General features: G+C 41.6%; 1 protein-coding gene across 2 annotated transcripts in view; it reads left to right on the forward strand.

Moving 5' to 3' along the window:
- TBCE (tubulin folding cofactor E) overlaps positions 1-21599 on the forward strand; it is a 750803-nt gene that overhangs the window by 264059 nt on the left and 465145 nt on the right. The window contains exons 5-6 of one of the 2 annotated variants that reach the window (XM_082250252.1): positions 4392-4480; positions 11202-11301. The exons of the other annotated variant lie outside the window; for it this stretch is intronic. Coding sequence (XP_082106378.1) covers positions 4392-4480; positions 11202-11301 — 189 coding nt within the window. The remainder of the gene's footprint in view (positions 1-4391; positions 4481-11201; positions 11302-21599) is intronic. 2 annotated transcript variants of the gene reach the window in all.

Genomic DNA, 21599 nt, shown 5'->3' on the forward strand with positions numbered 1-21599 from the left:
ACCATGGACTCCAGCCTGTCGGGCTGGGGTGGAGTCCTGGGCAACCTGTCTGCCCAGGGCACTTGGTCGGAGGAGGAATCCTCCCTCCCGATAAATGTGCTGGAACTACGAGCGATAAAACTCTGTCTCTTCCAGTGGTCGGACCGTCTCCAGAGCCTGCCTGTTCGCGTACAGACGGACAATGCTACCGCGGTGGCTTACATCAACCACCAAGGGGGCACCAGGAGTGCTCGAGCAGCCTGGGAGGTGACCGACATTCTGTCTTGGGCCGAGACTCATGTCCCGGCGATTTCGGCAGTTCACATTCCGGGTGTGGAGAATTGGCAGGCAGACTATCTGAGCCGCCAGACCCTGGACCAGGGGGAATGGTCCCTACACCCGGAGGTCTTTCAGATGTTGTGTGCGAAGTGGGGATCCCCAGACGTGGATCTGTTCGCATCCCGGCTAAATCGAAAGGTGGGAAGGTTCGTGGCAAGAACTCGCGATCCGTTGGCGGATGCCTCGGATGCATTGGTGGCCCCTTGGCATCAGTATCGTCTGATGTACGCCTTTCCTCCAATTCAGTTACTATCCCGGTTCCTTCGCAGATTGGCCTCGGAACCGCACATGGTGATTCTGGTGGCACCGGACTGGCCTCGCCGGTCCTGGTACGCCGACGTTGTTCGCCTAGCAGTGGCACCTTCGTGGCGCCTGCCTCTGCGGGAAGATCTCCTGTCTCAAGGTCCGATCTTCCATCCTGCTTTACAGTCGCTGGCTTTAACGGCCTGGCTGTTGAGACCCAGGTCTTGAAGGACAAGGGTCTATCCTCTGAGGTTATCCCTACCTTGATCAAGGCTAGGAAATCTTCCTCTGGTAAGATCTATTACCGTGCCTGGAAGGCCTACTTCACCTGGTGTGAGTCCAGGGGTTTTTCCCCTCGTTCTTACTCGGTGTCGAGAATCTTGGCCTTCCTCCAGTCTGGAGTGGATCAGCGCCTGGCGCTGGCCACAATAAAGGGCCAGGTGTCAGCACTGGCGGTCCTTTTTCAACGCCCTGTGGCGTCTCATTCCTTGGTGCGCACATTCATTCAAGGTGTGCGACATTTGGCTCCTCCCAGAAAGGAGCCTTTACCTCCATGGGACCTGAACTTGGTCCTGTCCGCGTTGCAGCGGGCTCCCTTTGAAAATATCAGGGAGATATCATTGCCTCTGCTGTCGAAGAAAGTTGCTTTTCTTGTGGCGATCACTTCGGCTCGCAGAGTGTCGGAGCTGGCGGCGTTGTCTTGCCGCTCCCCTTACTTGATAATTCACAAGGATAAGGTGGTTTTGCGACCACCCCCATCCTTCCTTCTCAAGGTGATCTCGGATTATCACCTTAATGAGGACATTGTCCTGCCTTCGCTTTGTACGAAGCCAATACATCCAAAGGAGATTGCCTTGCATTCCTTAGATGTTGTCAGGGCGATCAGGGTTTACCTGTCGTCTACGGAGTCCTTTCGGAAGACGGATTCCCTCTTTGTCCTTCCTGAGGGACCTCGGAAGGGCATGGCTGCGTCCGCAGCGACTATTGCCAAATGGATCAGACAGACCATTGAACAGGCTTACGCCTTGAAGGAACGGGTTCCGCCCTTCCCTGTTAGGGCGCACTCTACCAGGTCTTTGAGTACTTCCTGGACCTATTTGCATCGGGCCTCGGTGGCCCAGGTGTGCAAGGCGGCGACTTGGTCGTCGGTGCACACGTTTTCCAAGTTCTACAAAGTAGACGTTCTGGCATCAGCTGATGCTTCTTTTGGCCGCAAAGTTCTCAGTGCGGCTGGGCCATGATGGACCCTTGAGTTTTTTTCTCTGGGTCCCTGGCTGTTGGCATTTGCTTTCCTGGGCTGTTGCTCCTGTTGAGCATGTTTTTTTCTCTGTTGCCCAGTTGGTTCTTACAGTGAATGTAAGATTCCTTTCTCTGATGTGGGTACTGCGTTGCCTTTTCTACGGTTGCGTCTCCCACCCCTCATGTCTATACTGCTTTGGGACATCCCAATTGTGATGACTTAGAGGAGGCGGCTACTGTCAGAGGACGTAAGAGAAAACTGAATTTTTGTAAAATCTTACCTGTAAAATTCCTTTCTCTGAGTCCTCCGACAGTCGCCGCCCCCACCCCTCTTTTGTGGGGTTCTTATTACCTACTGCTATGCTACCAAACTGAGTTGGGAGTGGTGATGCAGGGGGGGTATTGGCCAGATGGGACAGCCCCCGTGGGTGTGTATATGCTAATGCCTTTTGTCTTTTGACTAAGTCTATATGCCTAGCTGGTCCTACGGACAGGTGGACAATACCCAATTGTGACGACTTAGAGGAGGCGGCGACTGTCGGAGGACTCAGAGAAAGGAATTTTACAGGTAAGATTTTACAAAAATTCAGTTTTTTGGCATCCCAATTACAGCAGTTCGCAGGTTGGGGGATTGGGAGACACTAATGACCCTATTGCCCAAATGGTGTCTTTACCTACTGCTACACTTACAGCTGGTTCTCACCTGGAGATGGGTCTTCCAGGTGTCCTCTCTTCCTCTCCAACAGCGAATCTGCTTAGGAAGGATTGGCAGGCAACCACGGAGGCACTGTCCATTACCAGACCTATGGAGTTTACTTCATTGTGGAATAATTCTAATTATCTTGAATTATGTAAATTATAGGGATTTTCCTTATGGGGGCAGCAGGGGATCTGGTCTTTCAATCAATTATACTCTAGTGGCACTCTCAAGGTGTATGATCATTTATGTGCAGAATTTCAATTGATGCACAAACAATTCTATCAATATCTCCAACTCAGGCATGCGATACAGACCCAAAAACAAATGCTAAAACTGACCGTCTCTAGCTCCTCGCTTCTGCAGGAGGTTATGCAGGCATCCGATTGCAAGGGGTTGATATCGCGAGCGTACTCATTATTCTTATCATCCATTTAGGATCCTGGTTTACTTAAATGTAGAACCCATTGGACTACTGGTATCTGAGATATAGATGGGAATCAATGGGACATGGCCCTGGAGTCTCTTCCAGTTGTCAGTATTGGCCTTCCGCAACTATTTAGCCTACACAGAACTTATCGTACACCTATTAAACTATTTGGATGGAGGGACTCTCCCTTATGCCTGAAATGTACATCCACAGAGGGGACTTTATACACATAATATGGCGTTGCCCGAAACTTAAAGATATTGGGTAGAGGTTATGCAGACTATTTCTGATCTAGCCCAAACACCTATACCTCTCAATCCGCTAGTGTGTGTGTTGGGTGCGATCGATGCTGAAATGTATCCAAGAGGTATTTATATCATGGTAACCAGATTATTATACTTTGCTAGGAAGTTGATTGCCTGATTTTGGCTGGCATCTACTGTGCCTACTAGGGCCCAGTGGGTTACCTATGTTAACTCTTTCCTTCTTAGAGAAAAATTGGTCTAGCCTATCGCAATCATAATGCAGTCAAAATGTTCAGCCTTGTCTGGCAGAGCTGGCTAGATAACCCTAGCCTTGCTCCTCCACAGCCAGTCATGTATAGATTGTTATGATTTTAAAAACACCAAAAGTTTTAGTGAGGTTTACCTGAGCTTTGGACCTTTCCAATGTTCTATATATCGGCATAGCTAAGTTGACATTTTGAGCAGATGCTCAAAATGTCGGGTGGTTTGATTCGTTTTTCTTTTCTTTTTTTTTTTTTCCTTTTGTTTTCTGTTTTTGCACAATATGCTATATATGTGCTACACGCCAGGGGACCGCCTTCTATTTTTCTGACTATATATATATATATATATATATATATATATATATATATATATATATATAATAGTATGTGCAATAATTGTGTTCTGATTGATCTGTATACCACATTATTGTACTGCACAGTCACTTACAACCCTTGCCAATAAAGTTTTGATTAAAAAAAAAATTAGTTTGCTGGAAAATGAAGATTAAAAGTTAATTCCATAAAGTGATGCTGTCCGCAGCTTTGGTCCCTAGTAGTGTACTGACTGGCTACAGAGGTAACTGATCGTGGGTGGCATTATCTGTAGTGACAACCCTGGCGAGAGTCTTTTTTTTTTTTTTACATCCGGCCAGCCAAATCTAGGGCAGTGTGGCCCGTGTAATACCACGCCATAGACATGAATATGATGTTGCTTTAACAGTATGGTATGTCCCAATCAAATATGATGGATTTAACTGCGGGTGCACTACATTTTGCCATTACATAAGATGAAGTGAAGACAGTAAAAACAAGAATTCACTTAAAGAAAAAAAAATTGTCACTTGTCACTGGTATACACATTTATATTTTGGTAATATTACTCTTGCTTATTTTGTTTCTTTTATGTGACTTTTTTGTATGTTAAAGCTATACTACTATTTTTCTATTAAATTCAGCCAGTTGAACACATTGTCTGATATTTCATTGCGAGGATATGAAGTCAGTAATGCTGGACAGAAAGGAGAGATTCTTCATTCATGTCCAAGTATCCTTGTTTTAACATTGTTTTAGTAATCTTCTGCAAAGGTTGTGCTGTAACCAAACCATAAACCTTTTCATGTACACTACACCCAGTCCAACACTCCTTAGTTTGGGAACTGCTTGTTCATTACCCACAAGCTTAATATCTTTTATTATTATGATAATTATTATGATTATTATAAAAATGTTCCTTTCTCTTTCGTCCATTGATGGACACCGCTCCTTATCTTCTTAACCATTGGGTTATATTGCCTGCTACAGGAGTAGGACACTTGTCAGAAAAAAAGTCTGGATACGCCTATGGGCAGTCCCAGGGGGTATACTCCCTCTCTCTACTATAGGCTATAGGTTTTTTTCTGCCTAGTCAGTAGTAAGGACCTAGTTCCTTGCTGAGATCTCTGGTCCTGGCAATTTTTCTTTTCTCCTTAGATATAATTTTTTTCCCCTGCATTTTTTCATGTGAGATCTACAATCAACTGCCGGACTGGATGACGGGCTGGATAATCTAGATCCAGTGTTCCCCCAGTCTGGCCAGCAAGCGCGCGCAGACCTCAGCTCCGCACTAGGTCGGCCACAGCTTAGCCCCACCGGACGGGGGCTGGCCTGCGAGTTAAATGCCTCGGACCGAGTCACAGCATTCCTCCTGGCTGATGGCCCACCTATTTCGATGGCGAGTGGTTCTGTCTGGAGCAGTGCCCATCTGGTTCCTGGTATGGTGAGTAGCTGTCCCCCCTTTCCCCCTGGAGGATTTTGGGGTGGACGGGGGCTCCTCCTTGGGCATGGCGGCCATGTTTGTGTAGTCCGGTGGCCATTTTGTGGTGGTTTGCCATTGAAAATAGCGGCCGCCATGACAATAAAGCCCTGTGGCTTTGTAAGGTGGGCAGAACGGTTAGTTCCAACCCTCTCCGCCGTACACATTCCCAGGGTGGGAAACTGGCAGCCATAGTACCTCAGTCGGCAGGTGTTGGACCAATCCGGAGGTGTTTCATCAGTTTTGTCTCCTGTGGGGCATCCCCAAGGTGGATCTGTTGGCTTCCCAGCTCAAAAGAAAGGTGCAGAGGTTAGTTGCTCGGTCACGGGTTTCTCTGGTGGATGCCACACATGCGCTAGTGGCCCCGAGGGTTCAGCATCATCTGATTTACGCCTTCCCTCCTCTCAAGCTTCTGCCAAGACTTCTACACAAAATCGAGGAAGAAGGGATTCCCATCATCTTAGTGGCCCCGGACTGGCATCGCCGGGATTAATGCGCCAATCTGGTGCGGCTGGTCGCCGATGTTGCTTGGAAGCTTACTCTCAGGAAGGGTCTGCTGTCCCAAGGACTAATCTTCCATCCTGCTTTACAGTTGTGAATCAGTGTTTCCAACGCTGTTAGCTAGGAAACCTACTTACTTCTAGTAAGATCTACAGTCATATGTGGAAGACCTACATTGCGTGGTGTAAGTCTGTTGGTGGTCATCCTCGTTCTTGTTCGGTGGTTTGGAACTTTACCTTCCTTCAATGGAGGGTTGAGCAGAAACTAGCCTTGGGTACTATCAAGGTTTAGGTGTTGGCTTTAGCGGTCCTATTTTAACAGCCCTTGGCCACATACTCCCTAGTAGAGAGTTAGGCACTTGACACCTCTAGTGCTGTCTCTGTTGCCACTTTGGGACCTCGATTTGGTGCTCTCTGTCCTCCAGAAGCCTCTTTTTGAGAATTTTTGCAAGATTCCCCTGCTTTTGCTGTCCCCAAAGGTGGCCTTTTGGGTGGCTTAACCGCTGCATGTAGGGTGTCGGAATTGGCGACGTTGTCTTGTCGTTCACCTTACTGGTGGTTCACAGGGATTAGGTAGTTCTTCGCCCCCGTCCATGGTTCCTTCCTCAGGTTGTGTCATGTACCTAGGTGTCCTTGAACCGGGAGGTTCCTGATTTTGCAGCGTACAGCCTTGCCTTTTGTGCCACAGGGAAGCTCCCAACTGTTTACAGTGATTTTCCAGCCCTGTGCATTGCTTTGGACTCACTAGCCCCACCTGCTGCCAGCTGCGAACAATGTACTATTTAACCATCCTATAAATAGCAGCACTTCCTGTTACTCAGTGCCTGTTTGTGTGGACTATCTCCCTGGGTGTGCTGTATGCTCTGTGACTCTGATGATCGTGTATGAACTTTTGCCTGAATTCTTGACTTCTCTCCAGGCTGCCGATTTCGTACTTCACTTCCAGCTTGTGTATGACCTATTCCTGCCTGACCACTCTCTGGATTTTGTTTGTATACCGCTTTGCCCGATCTGTTGCTTTCCCAACCTCCCTGACTACCTCTTCGCCTGAATCCTCAGCACTCAAGCTCCACTTCGGACTCTACCTCACAGGTACCTGACAGGTTGTCTCTTTTCATTTGAATGAAGACATTGTGTTGTGTTCCCTGAGTCCCAGGCCAACACATCCGAAGGAAATAGCTTCGCGTGCCTTGGATGTGGACCGGGGACCGGGCAATAAGGGTGTACCTGGCAGCTACAGAGTCTTTTATGAAGTCAGACTCATTATTTGTGCTCATGGATGGGCCTCGGAAAGGGTTGCCATTTCCTTTGCGACCATTTCCAGATGGATCAGACAGACGATGGTTCAGGGCTTTTCCATCTAGGTTCAGGTTCCGCCTTTCCCTATCAAGGCGCATTTACTCAGACGCTTAGTGCCTCTTGGGCTTTCCACCATCAGACGATAGTGACGCAGGTTTGCAAGGTGGCCTCCTGATCATCTGTGCACACTTTTACAAAGTTCTATAAGTGGATGTGTTGGCATCTGTGGATGCTTCCCTTGGCCGCAAGGTTTTTGTAGGCTGCTGTTTAGAGGATCTGTTCCTCTTTGAGGGTGTATTGTTTTTTTCAGGTGAGTTCCAGTTGTTTTGGTTGAGCTCCTGTTTACCTGGTTCGCTATAGTTAGCCTTGGGAATGTATTTTTCGCTGTTCCCACCCCTCATCTTTAACACTGCTTTGGGATGTCGCAATAGTTAAGAATGTTAGGAGCTGTGTCTGTCAATGAACTAAAGAGAAAATGGGATTTTTGACTTACCGTAAAATCCATTTCTCTGATGTTCATTGACAGACACAGCACCCACCCCTCTGTGGAGTTGTAATTCTTCTGACACTGCTTGTAACAAAACTGAGTGCCTATAGCTGTGAGAGGGAGTACACCCACTGGGACTGCCCATAGGCATAGCCAGACTTTTTTTCTGCCTGATGTCCTACTCCTGTAGGGGGCAGTATAACCCAATGGTTAAGTAGATCAGGAGCTGTGTCCGTCAATGAACATCAGAGAAATGGTTTTTAAGTCAAAAATCCCATTATTTCAGAACTGGCAAGGTTGACAATTGTAAGAAACTAAAAAAATAAAAGTAAAAGGGATCAAATAATTTTGTGGGTGTGCATCCGAGGAGTTTAGAGGGTATGTCAGTGAAAAGTGTATGGGAGGGATCAATATGAAGAGTATGACTGTGTCTGATATGTGCCTAAGAGGAGTTCATAAGGATTTCAGGGTGCTGTGTAAGAAAAAAGAGTGGTGGGTATGACCACAGACAGTATCAGCAGGGGAGGACTGCAGAGGTTCAGACAGTTGGCAGTAGGAGCGGTAGAGGGGAGCTTGAGTGGTATAATAGCAGATAAGTATATGACATTGGTCACTTTGCGTAGGAGAGGAGTGTGAAGAGTATGACATTGTAGTATGTTTGCGAGAGGTGACAGGTAAGTGCCAGGAGACAGAGCCCCTGATTTACAGTATATCACTCTGCTGTCTTACACTCTGCAGCAGAAAGTTGTGACATTGGTGCAAAAGGCAGCCAAAGGCTTGCAGGGTTGGCTTTGGGCTCTTGCCACCTTTCAGTTGTTTATCGTATCTGCCATGTTCACTAGAATCAACAGTGCACTTTTGACAGGTTAAGCTGTACTGCATAGTAATTGCAAGGTCAGTTATTGCTTTCCACCTTCTGGGGGATTTTATGGCTTCAGTAGAAACCCAGGATGGGATGCGTACATGCATATTCCCATTTTCCCTCCTCATCAACGCTGGAACCAAATTGTGGCCTTTCCCTTTTGCCTGTATATGGCCCCCTGAGTTTTCACCAAGGTACTTTTCCCAGTCTGCTTCATTCACAGAGAATTCACTTTTGGGTTACCTGGACAGTCTCCTGCTAAGGGATCAGTCCTCTCCTATTACTGTCAGCCAGTGGCCTGTACAGACTCTGCAGAGCTTCGGGTGGATCCTCAACCCTCAGAAAACATCGCTGAAATCCACTCACTGATTAGAGCAATTAGGCCTGACATAGTATCTTCCTGCCAAGAGACAGACTTGTGTCCTGCTCTCATGCCCTTCGGTCCCTGCGTCTGAGACTTGAGTTGTGCCTGGCATGATGGTTTCTTACCCCTAGTAGACAAATCATCCTTTAAACTAATTACCCTTTCCCTGTTAAGGCACACTGTACTAGATCTTTGCTTTATAAGGTTTCAGGCATCTGTTTCCCAGATTTGCATGGGGGACACCTGGGCTTCTGTTAACCTGTCTTTTTACCAGGTGGATATTCTGGCCTCCACTAATGCCAAAGTGCTAAGATGTTACAAGATGCTCTCGGAGTCCGTTGAGACCTTTTTGACTTTAATTTTGTTTTTTATGTGGGCCTATTAGTGTTTAAATGGTTACCTTGGCCTATTCTGTTTGAATTGTTTTTGATGTCCTGTTGTTAAAGGCTAAAGACCCTGTGTCTTGTACTTTGCTACTAAGAAAACAAGATTTTTGATTTACCAGTAAAATATGATTCTTGAAGTACAATACAGGATACAGGTTCCACTCTTGTTCTTTTGACCTCTCAATTACATGCTACGTTACTGAGGTTAGCTGGGAGTTAGAGGGATTATATAGGGGATGTGTCTTAAGCATTTAACCTATGGTTAAGGACTAAAGGTCCTGTGTCCCCTACTGTACTCCAAGAAACAGATTTTGCTGATAAGTAAAAAGAATCTTAATTTATTGTTCCTACTAAAAGTGATTGTAAACTCAAATTTGAAAAAAATAAAAACAAGTTTATACGTATAGATAAATAAATTATACCCGCGCTAGATGTGCTAAAAAATAATAATAATGATAAAAATCTAAAAATTTGCAGCTGCTGTTCACCAGGTAAAAATTACCGGCTATAAGGATGTAATAAGAAAAGACAGCGCTAGCAAAAATGGTACATACCAAAATTCATATACTCAAAAACATATCTACATAAAGTGCACAGTGCTAGAAAGCATATAAGTGAAATCCTTTACAGTGAAATAAAAGTGCACAAGTGCTTATAATTAATCAATATATAAATAAATAAAGTCCAAATCTGTGCAACTAAATGTTCAAAATTCTTAAGGTGCTAATGTGCTGGTAGTGCTGGGGTGCTGAGATACAAGAAATCCGTGCAGGGTGCCTTAGATCCCTCCAAGATCCGCACTCACCAGATATGGTGGACCCCTATTAGGGGTCAAACAGGTATGTAATATGAATGCTCACCCGGGGTCACAGACCACTCAAGAACTGCCTTGTCCTCTTGTTGTAATTCGGGTCAGCACCAGACACTGTTGGACTCAAGCGAAAGGAGTGGACCACATAGTGAAGCCAGTTGGTATAAGGGTTTTTTAATAGTATAAAAACTACTTACAACAGAGATTTAGTAAATCGCATGTAGAGGAAGGAACCATGCTGGACGCCACAATGTACAGTGGCTTCCGGGAACGCTCGCACGTGCGTTCCACGGGACCAGGAAGTGACGTCAGCTGGTTCTGCCGCACCGGAAATATATCAACGCATTACGCCCTCCCACTTGGGCGTTTTCAAAGACATTTTCTTTCATGTCTTTGAAAACACCCAAGTGGGAGGGCGAAACGCGTCGTTGAATTTCCTGTGCGGCAGACCAGCTGACGTCACTTCCTGGTCCCGTGGAACGCACGCGCGAGCGTTCCCGGAAGTCACTGTACATTGCGGCGTCCAGCCTGGTTCCTTCCTCTACATGCGATTTACTACATCTCTGTTGTAAGTAGTTTTTATACTATTAAAAAACCCTTATACCAACTGGCTTCACTATATGTGGTCCACTCCTTTCGCTTGAGTCCAACAGTGTCTGGTGCTTACCCGAATTACAACAAGAGGACAAGGCAGTTCTGGAGTGGTCTGTGACCCCGGGTGAGCGTTCATATTACATACCTGTTTGACTCTATTAGGGGTCCACCATATCTGGTGAGTGCGGCTCTTGGAGGGATCTAAGGCACCCTGCACGGATTTCTTGTATCTCAGGACCCCAGCACTTCAGCACTACCAGCACATTAGCACCTTAAGAATTTTGAACATTTAGTTGCACAGATTTGGACTTTATTTATATATTGATTAATTATAAGCACTTGTGCACTTTTATTTCACTGTAAAGGATTTCACTCATATGCTTTCTAGCACTGTGCACTTTATGTAGATATGTTTTTGAGTATATGAATTTTGGTATGTATCATTTTTGCTAGCGCTGTCTTTTTTTATTACAAGTTTATACGTACCTGCACTATGCAATTGAATTCCATCAAGGTATAAAAAGTTACAGCTTTAGAAGCTCTTTAAACCAAAATATTATTTAGTGTGCATTGCTTATCTTGACTTTTTAAAATCTGTTTTGTATCATTTCATTTTTTACATATTACTTGATTTATTGATTGGCTGTTTTTCTTAACCTATTAACTATCAGATATTTCTGTGTTAAATTTGTCAAAAAATCTTCTGTCTTCATGGGAAAATGTAGCAGACATTGCCTGTCAGCTCAAGAAACTGAAAACCCTTGATCTCAGGTATGTATTTTTTTTCTACCTGCTTAGAGAAAACGTGTTCTGAAGGACACTTACTGAAAATGTGTGTGTTAATATTTTGCTAAGAGTTAAGAAGTTTCATATACTGTAGGTTCTCTGCATGGTTACTAGGGATAGGTGAGTAATTTTTAGCTCTAGTGATTTGAAGGTTTTGTACTAAACTCATTCTACCTGCACAGCTTCACCTTACAAACCAGTAAATCAGAAAAACAGGTAATGTGTTTAGGGTTTGTTTGTGAAGGGTCATGTGGGCTAAAGCTCTCTTTCTCTATCTCTACCATGAAGGGACACCGCACTTTTGCATCCTACAGGAAGTTTCAACACTAAGAACAAAAAATGGAGGACAGACCCTAAGGACTACAGCCCCTCTTACACCAACCATGCTTAGTTTAGCTTGGTGTCCTCTAGGAAGATGGACCTCTTCCAGCATACAGCTGTTGGCAAATTAAGGCTGGACTGTCTGTTTCGGAACTCTCACCATTCGCTCACCAGATGTAGGTTTTCCCAATTGTTGATCTCCCTGACACAGCCCTGTAACAGCCAAGTTCCTGCATCGCCTACTAGCACATTATGTTAAACTTACCTGAAAACAAAGCATTCCAGCGATGCGATGCCTCGCCAAAGGCAGCATCCATCTCTACCCTGTCTTCCTTCCGGGTTTTTGCGGCTCTGTGACTGGCTGGAGCCGCGATGACGTCACTCCTGCGCATGCGCACGGAAGCCGTCAGTCACACTGCTCGAAAGAAACGGTAGGATGGCCGTTTCTTCAGAGGGCATACGCCAGTAACGTAACTGGCTGCTAGCTCAGTAAATAACTCCTAAACGGTGCATGTTTAGGAGACATTTACACTACCTATAGATAAGCCTTAATATAGGATCATTAAGACCCAGTTTTCCTGTGATTTGGCTGAAAGCAATGCACCAAAACACAAATCCCCTAAAACGGCATACTCTATAACTGTACAAGGACAATTGATGTAAGTCTATACTTTTAGCATTAGTGGAACACTGTATTTGCAGGAGTATAAGCAGCTGAAAAGATCATGAGCTGTTTAGACCCAATACCCAACATTCTTCTCACCAGCGAATGCATAACCACTTCAATACAGGGTACTTTCACCCCCTTCCTGCCCAGACCAATTTTCAGCCTTCAGTGCACTCACACTTTCAATGACAATTACTCGGTCATGCAACACTGTACCCAAATAACATTTTTATCACTTTTTTCAAACAAATAGAGCTTTCTTTTGGTGGTATTTAATCACCACTGGGTTTTCGCCATATAAGTGAAAAGAGAGTGAACAATTTGAAAGAAAAACCCAAAAAACTATTTACTTTCTATACTAAAATTTTGCAAATCAGTTATTTTTTTTTTATAATACCATAATACTATATTAATATGTATCTATAATTTATATGTATAGAGATGTATCCATATTTATGTATCCAAAAAAAAGGGGGGGGGTTAGCACATTATATACCCTTTCATGTTAATGATTGATTTCATAACATTGATTGGTTATCTATTCTATCTAGTTTAAATATTTAAATATTAATATCCCCACATATTGAATAGCTTGCTTAAATAATTGAAGTTAAAGAGCGGAATGATTTTCCATAAAGGTTTACAGGAGATTAATATTAATATAGAGGAGTGATATACCTTAATTCCTCTTTATAATAATTTAAATTTTATGTTATTTACTTATTTTATTTTTATTTAATATTAAGTATAATTGCTTACTTAGTGCCGGATCACACTTCCTCGTTTGCGGAGATTGCATGTAATTCGGAGCGCACTTCTCCTAATTACATGCGATTTGATGTGCGGATGCAAGTTCAGCCATACACTTTGTATGGCTGAATTCGCACTGTATCTGCACCAAACACGCACATGAGGCTTTTTTTGAGCCGCAGTAGAATCGTATCGCATAGTGGTTCACACTTGTGCAATCGGATTCTGTGCGTACTTGCAGATCGCACCTGGGGGTGTCGTTCACTTTTAATTGACACCCCCTGCGTATCGCATATGGCAGTGTGAACTGCCAGATGTGCGGATGCGATGCGGGAACACGCTGCATATTTGCAGCGTTCCCGCATCGCAGAAGTGTGAACCGGCACTAAGAGATTAATACATATATACACAATGCACATTTGTAGGAATATGAGTATCAAGATGGAGTCCGTAGCATTTCCAGTCATCGCAATATAATGATGTTATGTCTTATTTATTGCCTCTAATATTATATACTGCCACGTGGTGACCTATATATATGGTAATTGTGTTGAAATAATATGAGAAATATTGTGATATATTATAAATATATGTTACTGCATAAGTTTAGAGGTGTAGCAAGATGGAGAATGTTTGATTTCTGGTGTTTCCGGGATCATCCGTTATCCAATGAGAGCTGAACTGTGCGGAGTTCAGGGCTTTTTATATAGGGCGGACTTGCGGATGACGCAACAGCTTTTGAAAACGATCCGATTGGAGGATCGAAACGCGTCAAGCCGTTGCCCGCACGTACGACGTCATATCCGGTGGTTGGAGCGCAGAACGCGAAAGCGGCTTCCACCTCCAGGAAAACGATAAGGCGTTCACTATTTCTGCTTTTTTGTAAGTGTATTTTTGTTTTATTAATAAAGAAAGAGCTGTTATAGGCGCTTTTGATCTTAATATTTGGTGAGTGGGGAACTGAGAGGGGAGCACGGATTGCAAGCACCTTACTCACTAATTGTGAAGAGGAATTTGAGCACAAAGCACTTTGTATGAAAAGGAGAAAGAAGCACTGAGCACTTTGATTTTTGAATTGAGAGACTGTTCAATGAATTTGGGGTAAAGTGAGGTAGATGGCGCTGCCTATGATTGATAAAATATGTGTGGAAAGGGATGAGTTTGTTTCACTGGATTAAATAAAATCTAAAAGTGCTATTGTGCGTATATAAATAACAATATACAAAAAGTATACAATAAACACTAAAAGTAGATATATAAATAATATAAGGTGCAAAAGTGACAGAGATGTTCTGGTTTAAAAGAAAAAATCTGAATAGAATGATGCTCAGTGAGTCCAAAGACAAAGTGATAAGTGCAATAAATAGATAAGAATAAATTTAAATATCAATAAACCGTGTTCCAGTGACTCAATACATATTAAAAGTGTCAAATAGTGATGATATTAAGTAAAGATACCAGATAAAAATCCGGAATTAATTATCTATAAGAAATGTAGTGAGCTTAAAAATAAATATCAATAATCCAAAATATGTGATAAGTCCATAAAGTGCTACAAAGTAAAAACAGTGCTTCGGTAATTTTGATGGGTGATATTCAAAGTGGTCCGAGTGCTAGGTGCCAGGTGAGAAAACGGTGCACCCCTCCAATATATCCAGCATTCACCAGAATTGTATACCCCTACAGGGGTAATGCGCCTTAGGGTAATAATTGGTATACTCTATCAGGCGATTCCTGTGCACTGGATTCGTAGAGAAAGGGATACCTGGATCATCTCTTTCAAATGGGCAGTGTATATTCAATGTATTGGTAAAGCCTCGTATTCCCATTCATCTTAAGGTAAGTATATCCCGAGGTAATATGCAAGAAGAAGGCCTCATATAGTGGCGTACCGTTTAAAATGAATCTTTATTATTAAAATCAATTAATGTACTCACATTTACAAAGTAGGTAAACGAGCATTTAAGGCAGTAGGGGCCGCGAGTGCCTCGTTGGCGGCTGTTTCCGGGACGCTATGCGTGTCAGCGACCGGATCTGCGTTACAGTGGGGCGGAAATGACGTAACTACACACAACGCATTTCGTCACAACTGACGTCATCAGGAGCGTAAGTCACACCATCCCCGCTGGCTATTTGTATTGAATGGTTACCAGGCAACCGGACATTGTTAACTAAAGTTGTCCAATTGAAAAATAGAAAAAACAGGGTCGTATGTTGCCGGGCAGATTAGCGGTATGCTAATTCCGCAGAAAATCATCAACCAATGGAAAAAAGAGGAAAAATCAGCCAATGAAAAAGCAAAAAGGAAATCCCTGAGTGTAATGTGTTGTCGGGTAGGAATTATATACCACGATATGTATAGAAAAGATGAAACAACGAATAAATGTTATTAAAAAACGATATTGTCATTATGTATATCAAAAAATTATTATATATACCGGAAGCTGTGTGTCAAAAATGGTTTGATATATTATAAAAACATAATTTACAGGCAGAAAATATTTATAAGGGTAAAAATGATTCAGTATATAATTAGCCAATTTAAAAAATAATATAATTTGCCAATTTAAAAAATATATATATTTTAATAAAATTCTTAATGGACACATATATAAATTAAATTAATGTACATGTAAAAAAGGAGGACCACAAATATAAGTGTGGCACATGGGTGTATGAATATTTAATAATATATATTTACATAGATAAGACCTCAAAATTGGTGTGAAAATATTCTGATAAAAATACTTAAAAATCTGAAATTTAAATATACAATACTACGTGTAAATTTAAAAAATATATATATAAAAAAATATATAAAAATATATAAAATCCTGTGGTCTAGTAACCATATACAAATATAGATGTCCCACATTGCCAATCTGCATCTATACAATTAACGGCATAATCATGTATAGTAATATATATAAATATAGGGACCAAACAGGAGAAATGAAATGTATATACAAAACTCTACAAAAAGGCAATAATCTATATACTTAATAAAACCTAGATAAAAATAGTATTTATGTACGACCAATCAATAATATAGTACCCGTAACAAGGGTAATAAGATGTATATATAAAACACAAAGGGAGGACACTTGTATATATAATTAATGAAATTTAGGTGGAGATGGAGAGGTTCTCAAGACAACCAAAGAACAGGAGGATACAACTACCATCAAGGTTTACCCCACCACAGAGGATGGAGGAACCCCCAATTCTTACAATCAGAATATTGGGAGGCCGAACGCATGGAACAACCATTGGGAAGGAGGAGGAGGACCAGAGGTAAACGAGGTGGCAGGAAGAAAGAGAAGAAGAGAATACTAGGCTCCGGCATTTTTAATCTTAGCGGAATTAGTTTTACCAAAGAGGAATTAGCAATTTTAGATTTGGGTCTCAAGTTTGCTCCAAGTAAGAATTTTGACAAATTTGAGGCATATATAGATGTCCAGAAGTTTTTAAGGAAGCTAAATGTAAAAACGTTTTTTAATTTGAAAGGGGAATATAAGACGACATCAAAAAATCATTTTACACACACTAATTTAAGAAATCGATCTGCTTTTAACCCAAAAGTTCCTAATAATGAATGTGTACAGTACAGGCTTTTAAGAAAATGGTGGAACATGACATTAAACAACTTAAGATTCACAATAAGAAAGATAACAAGATCTGGGAAACAATTAAATCCATAGAAGAAAAGAAAGAAGTTGTGATACGCCCAGCAGACAAAGGGGGGGCTTAGTAATCTTGAAAAAACAAGATTATGAGGATGAAATGAATAACCTTTTGCAAATACCTGGCACATACAAAAAATTAAGAGGTAACCCCAGCAAGGAATATCGGAAGAAACTAGAAAAATACATCAAGAAGGGAAAGGATAGTGGTATACTTACAGAAAAGGAAGCAACATACCTACTTCCCAAATCCACCAAAACACTGGTAATCTATCATCTTCCGAAAATACATAAGAAACTAGATAAACCACCGGGTAGACCTATAATTAGTGGGATAGATTCCCTTTTCTCCAGGCTTGGTGAATATTTGGATACCTTTCTCCAACCCCTAGTGAGTAAAGGCAAATCATATCTTAAAGATACCACTCAATTGATTAGAGAACTACAAGATCTCAATATAGAAGATAACTGGTTCCTCGTCACCATTGACGCAAATTTACTGTACACCAGTATAAAACAGGACGATGGCCTAGAAGCAATTAAGAGAGCTTTTTTTGAAGACACTGATCTGAAACAGGCCCAGATCCAACTTACAGTGGGTACGAAAAGTATTCAGACCCCCTTAAATCTTTCACTCTTTGTTATATTGCAGCCATTTGCTAAAATCATTTAGGTTCATTCTTCTTCCTCATGAATGTACACATAGCACCCCATACTGACAGAAAAACACAGAATTGTTGACATTGTTGCAGATTTATTAAAAAAGAAAAACTGAAATATCACATGGTCCTAAGTATTCAGACCCTTTGCTCAGTATTTAGTAGAAGCCCCCTTTTGATCTAATACAGCCAGGAGTCTTTTTGGGAAAGATGCAACAAGTCTATCACACCTGGATTTGGGGATCCTCTGCCATTCCTCCTTGCACATCCTCTCCAGTTCTGTCAGGTTGGATGGTAAACGTTGGTGGACAGCCATTTTTAGGTCTCTCCAGAGATGCTCAATTAGGTTGAAGTCAGGGCTCTGGCTGGGCCATTCAAGAACAGTCACGGAGTTGTTGTGAAGCCACTCCTTCGTTATTTTAGCTGTGTGCTTAGGGTCATTGTCTTGTTGGAAGGTAAACCTTCGGCCCAGTCTGAGGTCCAGAGCACTCTGGAGAAGGTTTTTGTCCAGGATATCCCTGTACTTGGCCGCATTCATCTTTCCCTCGATTGCAACCAGTCGTCCTGTCCCTGCAGCTGAAAAACACCGCCACAGCATGATGCTGCCACCACCATGCTTCACTGTTGGGACTGTATTGGACAGGTGATGAGCAGTGCCTGGTTTTCTCCACACATACCGCTTAGAATTAAGGCCAAAAAGTTCTATTTTGGTCTCATCAGACCAGAGAATCTTATTTCTCACCATCTTGGAATCCTTCAGGTGTTTTTTAGCAAACTCCATGCGGGCTTTCATGTGTCTTACACTGAGGAGAGGCTTCCGTCGGGCCACTCTGCCATAAAGCCCCGACTGGTGGAGGGCTGCAGTGATGGTTGACTTTCTACAACTTTCTCCCATCTCCTGACTGCATCTCTGGAGCTCAGCCACAGTGATCTTTGGGTTCTTCTTTACCTCTCTCACCAAGGCTCTTCTCCCCCGATAGCTCAGTTTGGCCGGGCGGCCAGCTCTAGGAAGGGTTCTGGTTGTCCCAAACGTCTTCCATTTGAGGATTATGGAGGCCACTGTGCTCTTAGGAACCTTAAGTGCAGCAGAAATCTTTTTGTAACCTTGGCCAGATCTGTGCCTTGCCACAATTCTGTCTCTGAGCTCTTCAGGCAGTTCCTTTGACCTCATGATTCTCACTTGCTCTGACATGCATTGTGATCTGGAAGGTCTTATATAGACAGGTGTGTGGCTTTCCTAATCAAGTCCAATCAGTATAATCAAACACAGCTGGACTCAAATGAAGGTGTAGAACCATCTCAAGGATGATCAGAAGAAATGGAAAGCACCTGAGTTAAATATATGAGTGTCACAGCAAAGGGTCTGAATACTTAGGACCATGTGATATTTCAGTTTTTCTTTTTTAATAAATCTGCAATAATGTCAACAATTCTGTGTTTTTCTGTCAGTATGGGGTACTATGTGTACATTCATGAGGAAGAAGAATGAACTTAAATGATTTTAGCAAATGGCTGCAATATAACAAAGAGTGAAAAATTTAAGGGGGTCTGAATACTTTTTGTACCCACTGTATATTAGAGGGGTTATCATTAGCTATGTCACATAATTACTTTTGGCATAACAAAACTTTCTTTGTACAAGCTAAAGGAGTTGCTATGGGGGCTCGTTACGCCCCCAGCGTCGCCAACGTATTTATGAACATGTTGGAAGAGAAATGATTTATGGAAAAAGCCATCCGCGTCTTCGTTTTTATCGTCGCTATATAGACAACATTGTTTTAATGTGGGATAGCACACAGGAATCTTTGGCCCTCTTTTTAAATGATCTTAACAGTAATCAGTATGGCATTAGTTTTGCAGGCACTTATGATAAGGATAAAATAGATTTTTTAGAGCTTCAAATTTTAAAGGAGGATAACCATCTATACACCAAAACATTCTTTAAATCTACAGAAAAAAACGGTTATATACCGAAATCAAGTTGGCATCACCCTAAATGGAAGCAAAACATACCAAAAGGGCAATATATGAGAATTAGGCGCAACTGTACTAGATCAGACGACTACGAAATTCAAGCTGAGAATTTAAATAAAGATTTGAAGAAAAAGGATACGACAGACGCACTTTAGAAATTACTAAGAATCAAATTAAGAATATGCAAAGGGAAGATCTACTTATTACCAAGAACAAAAACGACAAAGAGTTTTTTGATTGTGCTTTTATTACAAGTTTTAATAACCAATATAAATCAGTTGAAACCCTTTTTAAAAAATATTGGCCAATTTTAAAATCGGACAAAACTTTTTCACGCATTTTACCCAACAGACCGAGGTTTATTTATCGAAAAGCCCCCTCATTAAGGAACAGATTAGTCCACAATGTGGTGGACCCACCAAGACAAGTTAAGATATTTCCTTACATGAAAGGCTTCATTAGGTGCCGTAAATGTCTAGCTTGTAGAAACAATCCGACTCAAACTAAGAAAGTTACACAATTTAAGTCTTATGCGAACAAAAGGTCTTTTCAAATTAGGAATCTTATCACCTGCCACAGCACACATGTGACATACATTATTGAATGCCCCTGTGGGCTTTAATATGTGGGCAGGACCACTAGGCCCCTTTTTGTTTGCATTAGAGAGCACCTTAACAATATCAAAACTGGCTTTCCAAAACACAGCCTGTCTAGGCACTTTCGAGATGTACACCATCGTAACCCCAGAGGTTTAGTTTTTTACGGAATAGATACTATTAAGGAACATTGGAGGGGAGAAAACAAAACAAGAAAAATATCACAGAAGGAGACCAGGTGGATCTACCAACTTGGATCACTCCAACCTGGAGGACTTAACCGGGATATTGATCTAAACTGTTTTATCTCTGATTTTTAACTTTTAACGTTTTATACAGCCAACCTCCCTTCTCTCTCTCCTTCCTATTAAGGCCCTTGTATCACATATTTTAAATTCCTGATAAATTAGTTGGGTTACTATATTACTGACTGGCCATATAGAAACAGTTATTATTAGCTATATTATTGATTGGTCGTATATAAAGACTATTTTTATCTAGGTTTTATTAAGTATATAGATTATTGCCTTTTTGTAGAGTTTTGTATATACATTTCATTTCTCCTGTTTGGTCCCTATATTTATATATATTACTATACGTGATTATGCCGTTAATTGTATAGATGCAGATTGGCAATGTGGGACATCTATATTTGTATATGGTTACTAGACCACAGGATTTTATATATTTTTATATATTTTTTTATATATATATTTTTTAAATTTACACGTAGTATTGTATATTTAAATTTCAGATTTTTAAGTATTTTTATTAGAATATTTTCACACCATTTTTGAGGTCTTATCTATGTAAATATATATTATTAAATATTCATACACCCATGTCCCACACTTATATTTGTGGTCCTCCTTTTTTACGTGTACATTAATTTAATTTATATATGTGTCCATTAAGGATTTTATTAAAATATATATATTTTTTAAATTGGCTAATTATATTATTTTTTAAATTGGCTAATTATATACTGAATCATTTTTACCCTTATAAATATTTTCTGCCTGTAAATTATGTTTTTATAATATATCAAACCATTTTTGACACACAGCTTCTGGTATATATAATAATTTTTTGATATACATAATGACAATATAGTTTTTTAATAACATTTATTCGTTGCTTCATCTTTTCTACACATATTGTGGTATATAATTCCTACCCGACAACACATTACACTCAGGGATTTCCTTTTTGCTTTTTCATTGGCTGATTTTTCCTCTTTTTTCCATTGGTTGATGATTTTCTGCCGAATTAGCATACCGCTAATCTGCCCGGCAACATACGACCCTGTTTTTTCTATTTTTCAATTGGACAACTTTAGTTAACAATGTCCGGTTGCCTGGTAACCATTCAATACAAATAGCCAGCGGGGATGGCGTGACTTACGCTCCTGATGACGTCAGTTGTGACGAAACGCATCGTGCGTAGTTACGTCATTTCCGCCCCACTGGAACGCAGATCCGGTCGCTGACACGCATAGCGTCCCGGAAGCAGCTGCCAACGAGGGACTCGCGGCTCCTACTGCCTTGAATGCTTGTTTACCTACTTTGTAAATGTGAGTACATTAATTGATTTCAATAATAAAGATTAATTTTAAACGGTACGTCACTATATG

The sequence above is a fragment of the Pelophylax lessonae genome, assembly GCF_965119305.1.
Source record: "Pelophylax lessonae genome assembly, chromosome: 3".
In the NCBI taxonomy this organism is placed as follows: Eukaryota; Metazoa; Chordata; class Amphibia; order Anura; family Ranidae; genus Pelophylax; species Pelophylax lessonae.